General features: G+C 38.5%; 1 protein-coding gene across 2 annotated transcripts in view; it reads left to right on the top strand.

Moving 5' to 3' along the window:
* The window catches only part of LOC126190962 (nucleoside diphosphate kinase 7), a 102065-nt gene that overhangs the window by 63990 nt on the left and 22410 nt on the right, over positions 1-15665 (top strand). For both annotated transcript variants that reach the window (XM_049931628.1, XM_049931638.1), the window contains one exon: positions 586-793. In XM_049931628.1, the coding sequence (XP_049787585.1) occupies positions 586-793 (208 nt within the window). The remainder of the gene's footprint in view (positions 1-585; positions 794-15665) is intronic.

The raw sequence follows: 15665 nt of genomic DNA, 5'->3' as shown, positions 1-15665 counted from the left end.
GGGCTTGCAGCAATTGTAAACGGTAAGGCTTCTGCTTTAGCATTTTCTGTAAGATTTTCCAAACCGTCGGTTGTGATACGTTTAGCTCCCTGCTTGCTTTATTCGTCGACTTCCGCAGGCTACGTGTGAAACTTGCCCGCACGCGTTCAACCGTTTCTTCGCTCACTGCAGGCCGACCCATTGATTTCCCCTTACAGAGGCATCCAGAAGCTTTAAACTGCGCATACCATCGCCGAATGGAGTTAGCAGTTGGTGGATCTTTGTTGAACTTCGTCCTGAAGTGTCGTTACACTGTTATGACTGACTGATGTGAGTGCATTTCAAGCACGACATACGCTTTCTCAGCTCCTGTCGTAATTTTGTCTCACTGCGCTCTCGAGCGCTCTGGCGGCAGAAACCTGAAGTGCGGCTTCAGCCGAACAAAACTTTATGCGTTTTTCTACGTATCTGTAGTGTGTCGTGACCATATGTCAATGAATGGAGCTACAGTGAATTTATGAAATTGCTTCAATCATTTGTAATAGCCCTGTATATAAAATCAGAAAAAAAGGTATTTTTCTCCATAAGTTCTTTCTTGTGTTACAGATTCTTAGTTGAGTTTATGACATCAGGACCTGTACTAGCAATGGAACTAGTTGCGGAAAATGGTATAGCCAAATGGCGCGAAACTATTGGACCAACAGATTCTGAGGTTGCCCGTACAAGTGCCCCAGAGAGTGTGAGAGCAAAGTACGGCAAAGACAAATCATACAATGCTGTTCATGGATCTGATTCAGTAGAAGCTGCTGAAAGGGTATACCTTTTTTGATGATTATGTTTTTCATTGATTCATAGGAGGAGAATTGCCTTAAGTAGTGGTTGACGTGACAGTGTTGAAGTAATTATGTTCATGCAGTCTCTGTGTGCTACAGTTCTTTCATGCTTTCATTAACATAAGTAAAGCTATCTGTTTACCAAATTAAAAGGAAAATGCATATGCTCTGAATCAACAATAATACATATAAAATGAACATAAGTTAGTAAATTTTCAGTCTTTATACTAAGTGTACTGTTCTAAGTGTAGTATCCATCCTTCCATGTCTGTCAAGGTTAGCAGCTCTGCACCTGGTGAAATGTGTGAGTTTCATGCTCTTGTAAATATAAGTCATTTAGTTTGCAGTAGCACCTGGTGTAGTTGACATAACTCAATAAATGCAGGGTGACAGTTACTGAACTATATGAAATAAAATCGCCATAAATTCTGAATCGTTTGCATTAGGACATTCAAAATGCATAATTGGCCCGGGGTATGATGGGAATTAGTATGCTTATGTATGGTTTGGTTTAGCAAAGAAGCTCACTTTCATTTGGACGAGTTCATCAGTAAGCAAAATTGATGCATTTTGGGGACTGGGAATCCACATTTCATGATCGAGAAGCCTCTTCACCCTTAACAGGTTACTGGGGGTTTGCAATGCCCAGTCATGCAAATATCAATACGATATTCCTAGATGGCACGGTATACTACCAAACAGTATGTGAAAGTTTTTGGAAGATCATTTCATTCCCATTATCCAAAGTGACCCTGATTTTGACAAGATTTGGTTCATGCAAGACAGAGCTTGATCGCATTGAAGTTGGAGAGTGTTTGATGTCCTGGAAGAGCACTTTGGGAACTGCATTCTGACTCTGGGGTACCCAGAGGCCACTGGCATGTGCCATGGTTGCCATATTCTCTGGATCTGAACACATGTGACTCCTTTTTGTTGGGCTATATTATAGACAAGATGTACAGCAATGACCCCAAAACCATTGAGGAACTGAAAACAGCCATTCAGGAGGTCATTCACAGCATCAGTGTTCTGACACTTCAGCAGGTCATGCAGAATTTCGCAGTGCGTCTGCACCACATTGTCGCCAATGATGGTGGGCATATCAAATGTCATAACATAAATCCAAATATCCTTAGTGACGTTTACATGTCGAATAAAGTGTGTGATGCTGTAGTTTGTAACTAATTTACTTTTTTTCATGTAGTTAAATAATTGTCACCCTGTATGTGAATTAATGTGTGGTTTAACCGTGTAAAATTTTTCAGTTTTCTTTCTGTGTTATTCCGGGAAACCCAAAAGAATTGCAAAGTCTGTTCATAGTCACATTTTTGTCTATGTTTTGGCACTGTAATCATAGTTTTACTTTTTTGTATTTCCAGCAATTAAAGTAGAGCTTATCTGTTCATTATTTAGTTCATACCTCTGGAAGGTAGTGTAAATATTAATTTTTTTCCCATAAAACTTGTACGAGTAGTTTTTTTACACACAGTTGGGTATAGGCCAAATTTTTGTATATGTATTTCCTTGTTTCTCAGTAATTTAATTAAGTCATTATTACCAAATTAGTATTTGATCATGATTGAAAAGTGGCTCACTTGCCTTAGAATTGTTGTTTCCTTGGTATTGTGTGATGGATGCTATAGTTTTTTCAATTGGGTGACAGTAGTGGTGTGGGAATCAGGAAAGTAAATGAAGTTCTTCAGTGGTTTTGTAGGATAGGCAATAGAGTTAGGAAGATAATGGAAGGGGACGAGAAAATTACTGCCCTAGGCTGAATTATATATAGCTAGAAAAAATTTGGGAAGGTTAAAGAGGAAGAATGGTGAGAAGTGGTAATAGGTCATAAAAGGAACAGGCATAGAACTTTATCTGACAGCTTTGTGATGATTAGGAAAAATAACTATGACTTATTGCTTCATTTAGAAATGGGTAATCCTTAGGTAGAGACAGGTATAGACAGGGCACAACAATCTTTCAATAATAAATAGAAAAATAAGGATGTCAGTTAAGAGAGAGAAAATTTTGTTGTTATATGGTTCTTGTGCTAGAGGTGTTTGCTAACTTTGGTAGGATGAATCTGGATAAGAAACAAAGTCACAGATTTTTTTTTTTTAAATCTTGTGCTGATCTGTGTCAGGTGACAAGGATTTGGGATAACTTTGTAAAGCATTCAGGAAACGGAACACTGTGGTTGTAGTGGGTTTTCTGGACAGTAGTATTGACAGAGAACTTAGGTACAATATCGTGTGTGAGCTGGTGAAGGCAACATCACCATTGAGAGTTACCAGTGTTGAATTTGTATCTGTTCTGAAATGCTATGACTGACCTCATTTGAACTCTTCAGCCAGGAGAGTTAACCTGGAATTGGATGACTGCTTACATTGCATGCATGGTCACACATTGGCATGGTTCCTATTGATTCCGGCAACAGATGTGATTACACTAGGCATGCCCTTTTCAACAGGAAATGGGTAGGTGACATGGGTAGGTTAATAGAAGAAAAGTCAAGGAACTAAAGGAGGAGGGGGAGCTCTATCATGAGTGGTAAAGTATGTTACAAGTGCCATTGTAGCACCTAGGGTACGGAGGACAGAAAGAAACCAGGGTTTAAAGTAGGTTAGTACTGAAACAAATTTTCAGTTGGAAAAAGGAACCCAACAGTTTAATTTCAGCAGAAGACAGCAGTACAAACAATTGTTAGTTGAGGAAAAAATAAAAAAAAAATGTACAAGAAAGCTTGCACCTTAACACCAGCTTCGAGCAAGCAGTCTTCATGAACTTACAGAGCATCTGTTTGAAGCATGGAAAGAAATTCCTCACAATGACATTCAGATGCTGTTTACTTCCATATTACAACAAATACAAGAGTGTATTCATACCTGTGGATCACACCTGATACTGATGTTGATGTTATTGTGGATTTTTACTTCACCTAAAGAGGCTACAACTTGATGAACCTTAACTGTGCATAGCTACAGGGTGCATGGGGAAGCATGTTTGAAATATCAAAAAGATGGTATTAGACAATAAAATTAATAGTCGGCTTTATGTGGAATTCAGTTTAACAATGCCAGAATGGATTAGGAAATGTGAGTGATGTACCAAAAATATCCAGAGAAGTGTACAGCATATTTCTTTTGCAGTTTATGAACCTCTGAGGCAATTACCCATATAAAGCAGTTGGGGAAAGAAAAATTTCACTGACTGCACCATATTTGTTGGTGAAAAGAAAATTACTGATAGTTGATTGCAACATCACTGAATAAATAAAAACCCAAAAGACATTCATGCCATTTTTTCTGTTCACGTTAGCTGCATGTAAAATACATCATTATTCATACACCTTATGAGCCAGAAGAATATGTTGTCAATGGTAATATGTAGCCCACCCATTAATATTCGTCTTTAAAGTTATGGGTTGAAGCACATAGTGCTTGTATCTGTAGGGCAGATTTTACAGTGAACCAATCCATGTGAGAAAGAAGCATGTGATTAGTTGGTGGTTTGTACTGTCACAAAGACTGAATGGCCTCAGAATCAAGACTAACCTTTCAGTTTGAGTATATGACCATATCATGTTTTTAATGAATCATTAGTCACGAGGAGACCAGTTAGTCAGCAGCTAGGAAATGTTCAAGTGTGACAAAAAATGGAAAGATTTATTTGAAAAGAAAATATTATGTAGAGTAATTTGTCTCTTACCTTCCAGGCTTTACAGACATTCTCCTGTATACTCTGCAGGATTAGCACTCCTGGAAGAAAGTATATTGCAGAGACATGGATTAGCCACATTCACTCTGGAAACTGTGTCTTAACTATTCTTACTCAAGTTTAATCCGAGGTACTGCTAAGGATGGTTCTTTTTTGGAGAGAATGGGATATGATCAATTCAGGTAGGACAATCGAAGAGCTGTGATTACTGAAATTTATCTGGCAGGTTTTACTTAAGATTTACTTCCAGTTGTCAAGTCAGGTTGCCGTTTATGGTTGAGCTCAAACAGTAAACATGTCGAAGATAATAATTCATGGCTCCTGAAAAGACAGCAAAGTCAGTCTTTTAAATATTGTGCCAGAAATGGAGTGGTCAACCTAGTTGCCCACCCAGCATTGTATCTTAAACTATAGAACTATCTGTAGGGGAAGTAGGTTTTGCAAGCTGGAAGGCTTACCTAGGTAGGTACGGCTCTGTCCAGGTGCACTCTTTATTTCCCTAGCTGCTCGTGGGACCAAGATGGAAACCTTGAAATTAAATTCTTCCACTCTAGCAAAATGGGTGTACCGCTGGTGGATATCAACATCGAGCCAGTCCTCCTGACTCTGGGATTTTCCAGAGTTCTGATATTGATAGTAACAGAATGCATGCTGCTGGTCCGAATTTGTTTATAATAGTTAAAAGGGACAGAGGACAGCTTTGAGAGAGGTTCCATTTTTACATTCAAAATGGTTTAGAGGGCATGGCAGAACTTTAAAATCTGTCAAGTGATTACGAAATGGGACACTGTCAATAGAAATGTCTGGTTCCCAAGAAGTAAAGAACCTCGAGATAGCTTAGTGTCTTGGAGAGTATGCCATCGAAACTGAACTGCACAACACCTTGAACTGCAGCAAAGGTGTTGTGTCATGCAGACATCTGGTCAGTATTCCCAAAGAGGAACTGAAAGCTGAGTGGGCCAAAGAAGGGATTGTTGACACTGAAAATATAATACTCGTTTATATTTACTTTCAACAGCACAAAGCTTCCATAGTATGTGAAAACAGGTTTCCTTGGCTTAAACGTGTGGTCTTAGTTCTCAACCAAATGCACTGTGTTAGATGCCAGCACTTTCAGCTCACCAGTCTTGGCTGTAAAGTAGAAGCCACTTGAGGCATATGTGATGAAGGCTGCTCATGAAGAAGTTAGTTGTTCATCTCCTCCAAAGTGTGTAAATTGCTATGGATATCACAGTGTCTGGAGAAGGGACTGCAATGTCTTCCTTGAAGAAAGGAAGATACAGGAGATTAAAACAACAAAGTGCATCTCATATGGTGCAGCCAAAAAGATCCATAAGGCCATTCAGCCCCTTATGTTCACTACCTCCTTAGCTTCTATTCTTAAACAGGCAGTTCATAAAACTGATGGTGCAACACGAATGGGAGGTTTGTGGTGTCAGCACTAGTACCTGCGCTTGTCAGTGCTCTTGTGTTGCTGCATTTATTTCGAAGCACATCCAGAACTTTTGGAAAGGCCATGGTTTCTGATGTTGCAGACCTCCCTGCCCCTCTAAAGGGTCACTCTAGCCCACAATCCAGTGCTGCAACTACGACTGCTGCAGTTGTGGCTCTTAAGCCTCCCCAGGCCAAAAAATTGAAAAGAAAGCATCAACTCCTGATAGCAATGGGAAGTAAATCGTCTGATGATATTGGTGTCATTCTCACTGACATCTCTCACGATTCGTCTTCAAAGCCTATGGACTTTGATCTCATCTTGGGGCTCTTGTGTCTCTCCGCGACTGAGCATCCACCTTTTGTGGGCACCCCTCTTTGCCACCAATCAATGTCTGTGACACCTTGTGTATCTGTGGCCACATGCGCAGTGATGCGGTCTGCAGGTTTAAAAGAAAGGAGCTAGTGCTGGAGCACCAGACACACAGTTCACTCTGAAGATAGCTAGATGGTATACAAAGTCTGTTCAAAAAATTCCAGAACATTCGTAACTTCACGTCAGGAGTGTGTTGGAGTGAAATGCGGTTGCATCTACATCTACATCTACATCTACATTCAAATGGATACTCTGCAAATAACATTTAAGTGCCTGGCATAGAGTTCATCGAACGGTCTTCACACTAATACTCTATTAATCCAATTCTGTACAGCGCACAGAAAAAACGAGCACCTATATATTTCTGTGCAACCTCTGATTTCCCTTATTTTATTATCGTGATCATTTCTCCCTGTGTAGGTTGGCGTCAATAAAATATTTTCGCATTTGGAGGAGAAAGTTGATGATTGAAATTTCAAGAAGATTCTGCTGCAATGAAAAACACCTTTGTTTTAATGATGTCCACCCCAAATCCTGTATCATTTCACTGACACTCTCTTCCCTATTTTGCGATAATGCAAAATGTGCTGCACTTCTATGAACTTGCTCGATGTACTCCGTCAGTCCTATCTGGTAAGGATCCCACACTGTGCACCAGTATTCTAAAAGGAGACGGACAAGTGTAGTGTAGGCAGTCTCTTTAGTAGATATGTTACATTTTCTAAATGTCCTGCCAATAAAACAGTCTTTGGGTAGCCTTCTCCACAACATTTTCTAAGCATTCCTTCCGATTTAAGTTGTTTGTAATTGTAATTCCTAGGTATTTAGTTGAATTTACACCTGTAGATTTGACTGATTCATCATGTAATCGAAGTTTAACAGATTCCTTTTAACATTCATGTGGATGACCTCACACATATCGTTATTTGGCGTCAATTGCCAGCTTTTGCACTGTACAGATATCTTTTCTAAATTTTTTTGCAATTTGTTTTGCTCTTCTGATGACTTTACTAATCAATAAATGACAGCATCTTCTGTAAACAATGTAAGACAGCTGCTCAGATTATCATTTATATAGGTAAGGAATAGCAAAGGGCCTATAACGCTGTCTTGGGCAATACTAGAAATCACTTCTGTTTTACTCTATGGCTTTCTGTCAGTTATTACAAACTGTGACCTCTCTGACAGAAAATCATGAATCCAGTCTCATGTGCATCCCTGCACATGCCTCATGTGCATCCCTGCACATGCCTATGTTTAATGTGTAACTGCCAAAAGTTTCATTGTTGTATGTCTGTTAGTTATTGTTCAGTGCTATATTGAGTAGAGCATGTATTGCACAGTTTGCGAATTTCGAGATGGCAGAGTTTGAGGAGCAATGTGTCTGCATTATATTTTGGTAAAACTCAAAAAGCTTTACAGAGAGACACCAATTGAAGTACGAAGCCTTAAGCCGTACTTGGTGTTATGTGTGGTTCAAATGATATAAAAATGGCCAGACGGAAGTTAAAAGTGACACTTGTTCAGGACACCCTTCGACGTACACCAACGACGTTTATGTTAGGAACATCAGTGAGATTGTTTATGCCAGTCAAAGACAGACTGTCCGAGAGATTGCAAAAGCGTGTAACATTTCATTTAGATCATATAATGAAATCTTGACACAGCATCTTGTAATATATCGTGTTTCCGCCAAGTTCGTCCCACAGCTCATGAGTCAAGACCAGAAAGGTCTTTTCCTCACAATCTCTGAAGATCTTTTGGATCATGCAAATGAGAACAAGATGTTCCTTAAGAGAATCATAACTGGTGATCAGGCATTGAGTCTATGGTTATGATGTTGAGACCAAGGTTCAATCTTCACAGTGGGTTGGGAAAGGTTCTGCGAGACCAAAAAGCTCATCAGGTCAGGTCAAATGTCAAAGCCATGGTGGTAGTTTTCTTTGATTTTGAAGGATTAGTTCATCATGAATTCATGTCTCAGGGACAAACTGTTAATCAATGGTATTGGGGTGTGTTGTAATGCTTGTGAGGAAACAGCCTGAAATGTGGTGAGAATTCATGGCTCTTGCATCATGATAACACTCCTGCGCATTACTCCATGTTGCGACGTGACTGTTGTACAAAAAACGAAATCACTGTGCTGCCTCATCTTCCGTACTCCCCAGACCTGGCCCTTGTGGATTTGGAAACCCTGTTGAAAGGTCGAATACTTGTAATGATAGATGAGATAAAAGAAAATTCACAGATGGCACTTCATGCGATCCAGCAAGGGGTGTACCTAGACTGCTTCTAGAAGTGAAAACGGCGTTGGGAGCAGTGTATCAATTGTGGTGGAGAGTATTTCGAAGGACACATTGCACAATAAGTAAAAGGTAAGGGTAGAAAAATTTTGTGGACAGAGCTCTGAAATTTTTTGAACAGACCTCGTACAGCCCAAATATCAGAGGAAGAAGTGAAATCTATGCGGCTGCACCCCCAAAATTTTGTGGAACAATCATTGCGCTGTGAAAATATGAAGGTGCACAACATTGATACTACACTACTTCATATGATTGAAAAAAACTTTTTGTTTGCTGTATCACCCAAGTCTTAGGTCTGCTACTTATAGTCCACATTGTGGTGCAGTTTGAATTATCTTGGTCACTTGCCTGTTGAGTGCATGGAAAAACGCTAGCAAATTTTCATAATGTTTGCATGTCTGTAGCTCGCAAGTGTGAACTCCCAATGGGACGAAGGAATGTCTCTTGCTGAACATTAATGATACATAGCTAATCACACTATTTCACATGTTGATTTGTTTATGCAGTTTTTGACTTTTTCAGTCTTTTTTTAATTTATTTTTTTTCCACAGCTACATTTTTGGATTCTATGCACTGACTATATTACATAGATGATAGTAATTTTAAGTACACACTAACAACATGTACGTGTATCTAAAAAGTAGACTACAGTCATGCCATTTGATTTACAAGCTTTCACATGAGAAATATTTACATCTAATCATCAAAACAAAGCTTACTTTTTATAATCACTCAGTCTGTATTTTTACTCCTGTTTGTAGCAGTTTCGTGATTGCAGACTCCAAGTGATATCCTGAAAAATTCTGAAAAGTTTCAGATCTCTAGCTCAAATAATTTTGTTGTTGTTGTTGCATGAAATGAACTTATCAGGAAATACAGTTATCTGCAAATTAAATTCAAGGTTTATATTTGATCAGGGACTCGTCTCTGTTATTCCTGATACATTCGAGATGCATATTCTTCATGGTTTAGATATTCTTCATCTTCTCTCTTCCTTTTCTTGTTTCTCCTTGTTGTAGCCTGCAGTTGCCTTAAGCACCCACTTTTTAGGGTCGAGCATTCGCAGGGAGCCAGTTGCCAGTAGTGATTGTTTCATATTGAACCAAGGAGATATTCCTAACAACTTTAAAACTTTACACGTGCTTACTGTCCCATTGTTGAAACAACCTACGGCATCTAACTGCCTAATCTCACTGTGTTGAAACCAACAAACATTGTTCTCAATAAATGTTCCCACATCAAAAGACTGAAACATTGATTCACATTCTGTCTCTACCCATTTAAACACAGTGACAATAATGTGTTCTCACTTAAATTCCTGTACATGGGCATAATTGTTCCAGCAATGCGAATTGCTGTGACATATACAAACTTACCCAAACTGCTTTTCTCTTTGCCTCTCTATCACCTTAATTCCTTATAGTCCACTCTATTAGAGGTCAAAACAGGCATTTTCATAACAAAATTGTGGAAGTTATTTTCTCAACATTTCTATATGTTTTCTGGGAAGCTGAATCCTTATTTGAGGTTTGCTGCCATGTAGGAGGTCAGCCTCACAATATAATATGGAAAAAACCTCAAAATTTTAGCACTTTTTATTTTTCACTTATATTTTGAAAATTATGTTGCTTTTGAAGAGGAACAATCTGTACAAAAGTGAAACAGACAAAATTTCGTACAAAAAGTACTAGAAAGGTTTGATTTTCTGATGAGCAGTATTAGTGCTAGAGTTCGCTGAAGTGAAGCAATTTTTTGGCCCATCTGCAGAAACATCAAAAACACCCACTCTCACCCACAAAAACTCAAAACATGTACGTGTTATCAACGAAACCCATATACCATGTGAAAATATGTTAAATCTCATACAAGAGACACAAGTCATATTCAGTTTTCTTATAGGATTTGGAGGGAGTAAATCAAAAAATGCCATCTGTGACCTACAACTAAACAACCCCACCAACCTGTCAGTCTCTCATCTGCCATATACATTAGATGTATTATGCTTAAAAGTGGTTGTTTTGAATGAATTGATGGGAAAGCATGTTTGATGACACCATTAACAAATTATGTTTCAGCATACAGGTATTAGGTACATCACACTGAACAGAAATATGACTATGTAATCTGTTTATTAATATACATGTATCATGAAATGGGATAATGTTGAGCCAAGGATTGGGTCATCATGTTGAGTAATTCTCCGTCTGCAAAAGAAAGAAAGCATTTAGTGATAGAATATGAGTACAAAAGACTGGTAAGTTGTATAGTGAACTGTCAATGTATTGATGTCTGATGTTGTGCACAGTATTTTTATTCATTTTCATTTAGATGTTGGTGGCTCAGGCAGTGCTTTCATCGGACACTAGTAGCTCCAGGTGATGGGTCTTAGGCAATTGAAGGTACAGGCAAAGCATCAGTGACTGTGGAAGGTCCAGTATGAACAGTGAGTTGTTGCTGTTCTTCAACTTAAAAAAAATGAGTAATGTTGTGATAGAGAAAAATTGATTACCAAAGATGCATAATGCTGCATTATATTCTGTGAATAATACTTTGTGTCACTTCAGCTCCTTCAGAAGTAGTACTGCAAGGGGCTTGTCCAGATCAAATTTGGTTTGTACATCAAAATTGTCATGACCCTTCACATTTCTTGCACAGTTTCATGCAAAAGAGTCGTGCTCACCTGCATCCACACTGATGTTGACAATCTGTTGCATTTGCAAGTTATAAGCGGAAGAAGGCTCTCGGGAGATGGGAGTTTCAGTAAGGTAATGGGAGCCAACCCATTTTTGTCAACTACTACACCCATTGCTCTCAACCCAAGTAGATTCTAATCCAGTGCTCCACCTGATGGAAAAATCTGAAGGTGTGTTATTGAGCTGCAGCTTCAGTGGGATGTATGGAAGTTGTGTTTGTCTTGTAGGCTGATGTTACACACTTCTTATACCTCAGCTTGTTGAGTGTTGCTTTTGGGCGGTTTCCACAATAAAGGTCAGTCAGTAATTTCTCACTGGCAGCTATTATTTCTTTTGGGTGGACCAAAAGATCAGCAAATTTAGTAATGTGTGATTTGAGATCTGGATTTTTGGGTCTTAAGAAATTGAACCTTGCCTTGGTTGAATAATGCTGTCACAAAGTCACAATGGTCATTATGGTTGGCAACACTCTTCTCTGCTCCATTTCCTGGATGGAAGAGGAGCTGAGGGGCTATACCGGTCCCTGGTGAGAGGAAATATACATTGGAATGGAGTTTGGAGATCTATTATTATGACCAGAAGGTCAACATCTTCCCCCACATCTGCAACATACTTGTTATCTGAAGCTAGAGATTCTGCCGTCCACATAAAAAAATGCATCTGCATCACCAGCTGCCTGCTTGGAAGTAATTCCACTTTCATTACATTTTGTCATTATCTTTTTTTTACGTGTGATAGAAATTTACTGCTAAAATTGTTGGTGTGTTGCTGCTGCTAAATTGTGGCTCCAGGGACTGCTTTTTGGTCAACCACCTCAAGTGCTCCATAGATTTGGTAGTCTTCTCTGCGTCCAGGTATCCACTGAACACAGTTATTGCATTTTCATTGTATTTGCCTCGTAAAAAATAGGTATATGAGTTGCATATTTGTTCAAAGCTATGCCCTCTGGACCATACAAATCAGTGCAACAAAAACCCCTCTTTGGCTCCCAAGAACATTTTTCAGTTTATATCTTGCAAATGCACGACAGATCATCAATGTCGGTGTGGGAGTAGGCACGCAGGACATTTTTGCATGAAACTGTGCCAGCAGTTGTGCTCCAACAATGATGACAGTTTTGATATAGAAGACAAAGATGACATGAACAAACCCCTTGCAGTACCTCTTCTGAAGCAGCTGAATCAACACAAATATTCACAGAATATTTTGCAGAATTATGCATCCTTACTAATTGGTTTTTCTCTATTATAACATTAATCATTCAATTGTTGTTGTTGTTGTTGTTGTTGTTGTTGTTGTTTTCAGTCCAGAGACTGGTTTGATGCAGCTCTCCATGCTACCCTATCCTTTGCAAGCTTCTTCATCTCCCAGAACCTACTACAACCTACATCCTTCTGAATCTGCTTAATGTATTTATCTCGTGGTCTCCCTCTATGATTTTTACCCTCTACACTACTCTCCAATACTAAATTGGTGATCCCTTGATGCCTCAGAGCATGTCCTACCAACCAATCCCTTCTTCTAGTCAAGTTGTGCCACAAATTCCTCTTCTCCCCAATTCTATTCAGTACCTCCTCATGAGTTATGTGATCTACCCATCTAATCTTCATCATTCTTCTGTAGCATCACATTTCGAAAGCTTCTATTCTCTTCTTGTCTAAACTATTTATCGACCTTGTTTCACCTCCATACATGACTACACTCTATACAAATACTTTCAGAAAAGACTTCCTGACACTTAAGTCTATACTCGATGTAAACAAATTTCTCTTCTTCAGAAACACTTTCCTTGCCATTGCCAGTCTACATTTTATATCCTCTCTACCCTGACACCATCCTCAATTATTTTGCTCCCCAAATTGCAGAAAACTCATCTACTACTTTAAGTGTCTCATTATCTAATTCCCTCAGCATCACCTGATTTAATTTAACTACATTCCATTATCCTTGTTTTGCTTTTGTTGATATTCATCTTATATCTTCCATTCAAGACACAAGGCACTGTCCACTCCATTCAAATGCTCTTCCATGTCCTTTGCTGTCTCTGACAGAATTACAATGTTGTCAGCAAACTTCAAAGTTTTTATTTCTTCTCCATGGATTTTAACTCCTACTCCACATTTTTGTTTTGTTTCCTTTACTGCTTGCTCAATGTAAAGATAGATTGAACAACATGGGATATAGGCTACAACCCTATCTCACTTCCTTCTCAATCACTGCTTCCCTTTCATGCCCCTCGACTCTTAAAACTGCCATGTGGTTCCTGTAAAAATTGTAAATAACCTTTTGCTCCCTGTATTTTACCCTGCCACTTTCAGAATTTGAAAGAGAGTATTCCAGTCAACATTGTCAAGAGCTTTCTCTAAGTCTACATATGCTAGAAAAGTAGGTTTGCCTTTCCTTAACCTATCTTGTAAGATAAGTCATAGGGTCAGTAGTGCTTTGTGCATTCCAACATTTCTATGGAATCCAAACTGATCTTCCCTGAAGTCATCTCCTACCAGCTTTTCCATTCATCTGTAAAGAATTCGTATTAGTATTTTGCAACCATAACTTATTAAACTGATAGTTCGGTAATTTTCACACCTGTCAACACCTGCTTTCTTTGGGATTGGAATTATTATATTCTTCTTGAAGTCTGAGGGTATTTCACCTGTTTCATACATCTTGCTCACCAGATGGAAGAATTGTTGCGACTTAGGTCTTTCATTGCTCTGTCAAATTCTTCACGCAGTATTGTATCTCCCATTTTATCTTCATCTACATCCTCTTCCATTTGCATAATATTGCCTTCAAGTACATTGCCCTTGTATTGACTCTATATACTCCTTCCATCTTTCTGCTTTCCCTTCTTTGCTTAGGACTAGTTTCCCATCTGAGCTCTTGATATTCATGCAAGTGATTCTATTTTCTCCAAAGGTTTCTTTAATTTTTAATTTTCCTGTAGGCATTATCACTCTTACCCCTAGTGATATATGCCTCTACATCCTTACATTTATCCTCTAGCCATCCCTGCTTAGCCATTTTGCACTTCCTGTTCTCATTTTTAAGACGTTTGTATTCCTTTTTGCCTGCTTCATTTATTGCATTTTGTATTTTCTCCTTTTGTCAATTAAATTCAATATCTCTTCTATTAAGCTCTTTCTACTAGCCCTCATCTTTTTACCTACTTGATCCTCTGCTGCCTTCACTATTTCATCTCTCAAACTGCTTGTTCTTCTTCTACTGTATCTCTTTTCCCTGTTCTTGTCAATCATTCCCTAATGCTGTCTCTGAAACTCTCTACAGCCTCTGCTTCTTTCAGTTTAACTATGTCCCATCTCCTTAAATTCCTATTTTTTTTGCAGTTTCTTCAGTTTTAGCCTACAGAGTTCATAACCAATAAATTGTGGTCAGAGTCCACATCTGCCCCTGGAAATGCCTTAAAATTTAAAACCTGGTTACTAAATCTCTGTCTTTACCTATATAATCTACCTGAAACCTTCCAGTCTCTTCAGGCCTTTTCAACGTATATAACCTCCTTTCATGATTCTTAAACCAAGTGTTAGCTGTGATTAAGTTATTCTGTGCGCAAAATCAACCAGGCGGATTTCCTCTTTCATTCCTTACCCCATTCCATCTCTTCCTTTTTCCTACTATCGAATTCCAGTCTTCCATGACTATTAAATTTTTGTTTCCCTTAACTATCTGAATAATTTCTTTTATCACATCACACATTTTTTTCAATCTCTTCATCATTTTGCGAAGCTAGTTGGCATATAAACTTGTACTACTGTGGTAGTTGTGAGCTTTGTGTCTATCTTGGCTACAATAATGCATTCACTATGCTGTATGTAATAGCTTATCTGCATTCCTATTTTTTTATTTATTACTAAACGTACTCCTTCAATACCTTTATTTGATTTTGTATTCTGAAACGTATTCAATTATATTTTCCTGGTCAGTTTTCGCTTTGTGTCTATCTTGGCTACAATAATGCATTCACTATGCTGTATGTAATAGCTTATCTGCATTCCTATTTTTTTATTTATTACTAAACGTACTCCTTCAATACCTTTATTTGATTTTGTATTCTGAAACGTATTCAATTATATTTTCCTGGTCAGTTTTCATAGATATATCAGTCTGGGTCCCCAAATATTTGAGCTTGTCTTGCAGCATTTGGTAGAATCGATGTAACATTGTATCTGATTGTAATCGTGACTGGCACATTTACCCAGTCTCTACTTTCTGGTGAAATAAGCCAAAACACAGCATCGAAACACTTTTCAGGTGGCATAGCAACTTTCGAGAAAGCTAAGGCATTAACGACTTGAACCGTATAAAGTTTATGCACAAA

This window comes from Schistocerca cancellata, chromosome 1, assembly GCF_023864275.1.
Source record: "Schistocerca cancellata isolate TAMUIC-IGC-003103 chromosome 1, iqSchCanc2.1, whole genome shotgun sequence".
Taxonomy (NCBI): Eukaryota; Metazoa; Arthropoda; class Insecta; order Orthoptera; family Acrididae; genus Schistocerca; species Schistocerca cancellata.
The sequence above is the reverse complement of the archived record's forward strand: the minus strand, read 5'-3'. Positions and strand labels throughout refer to the sequence as shown.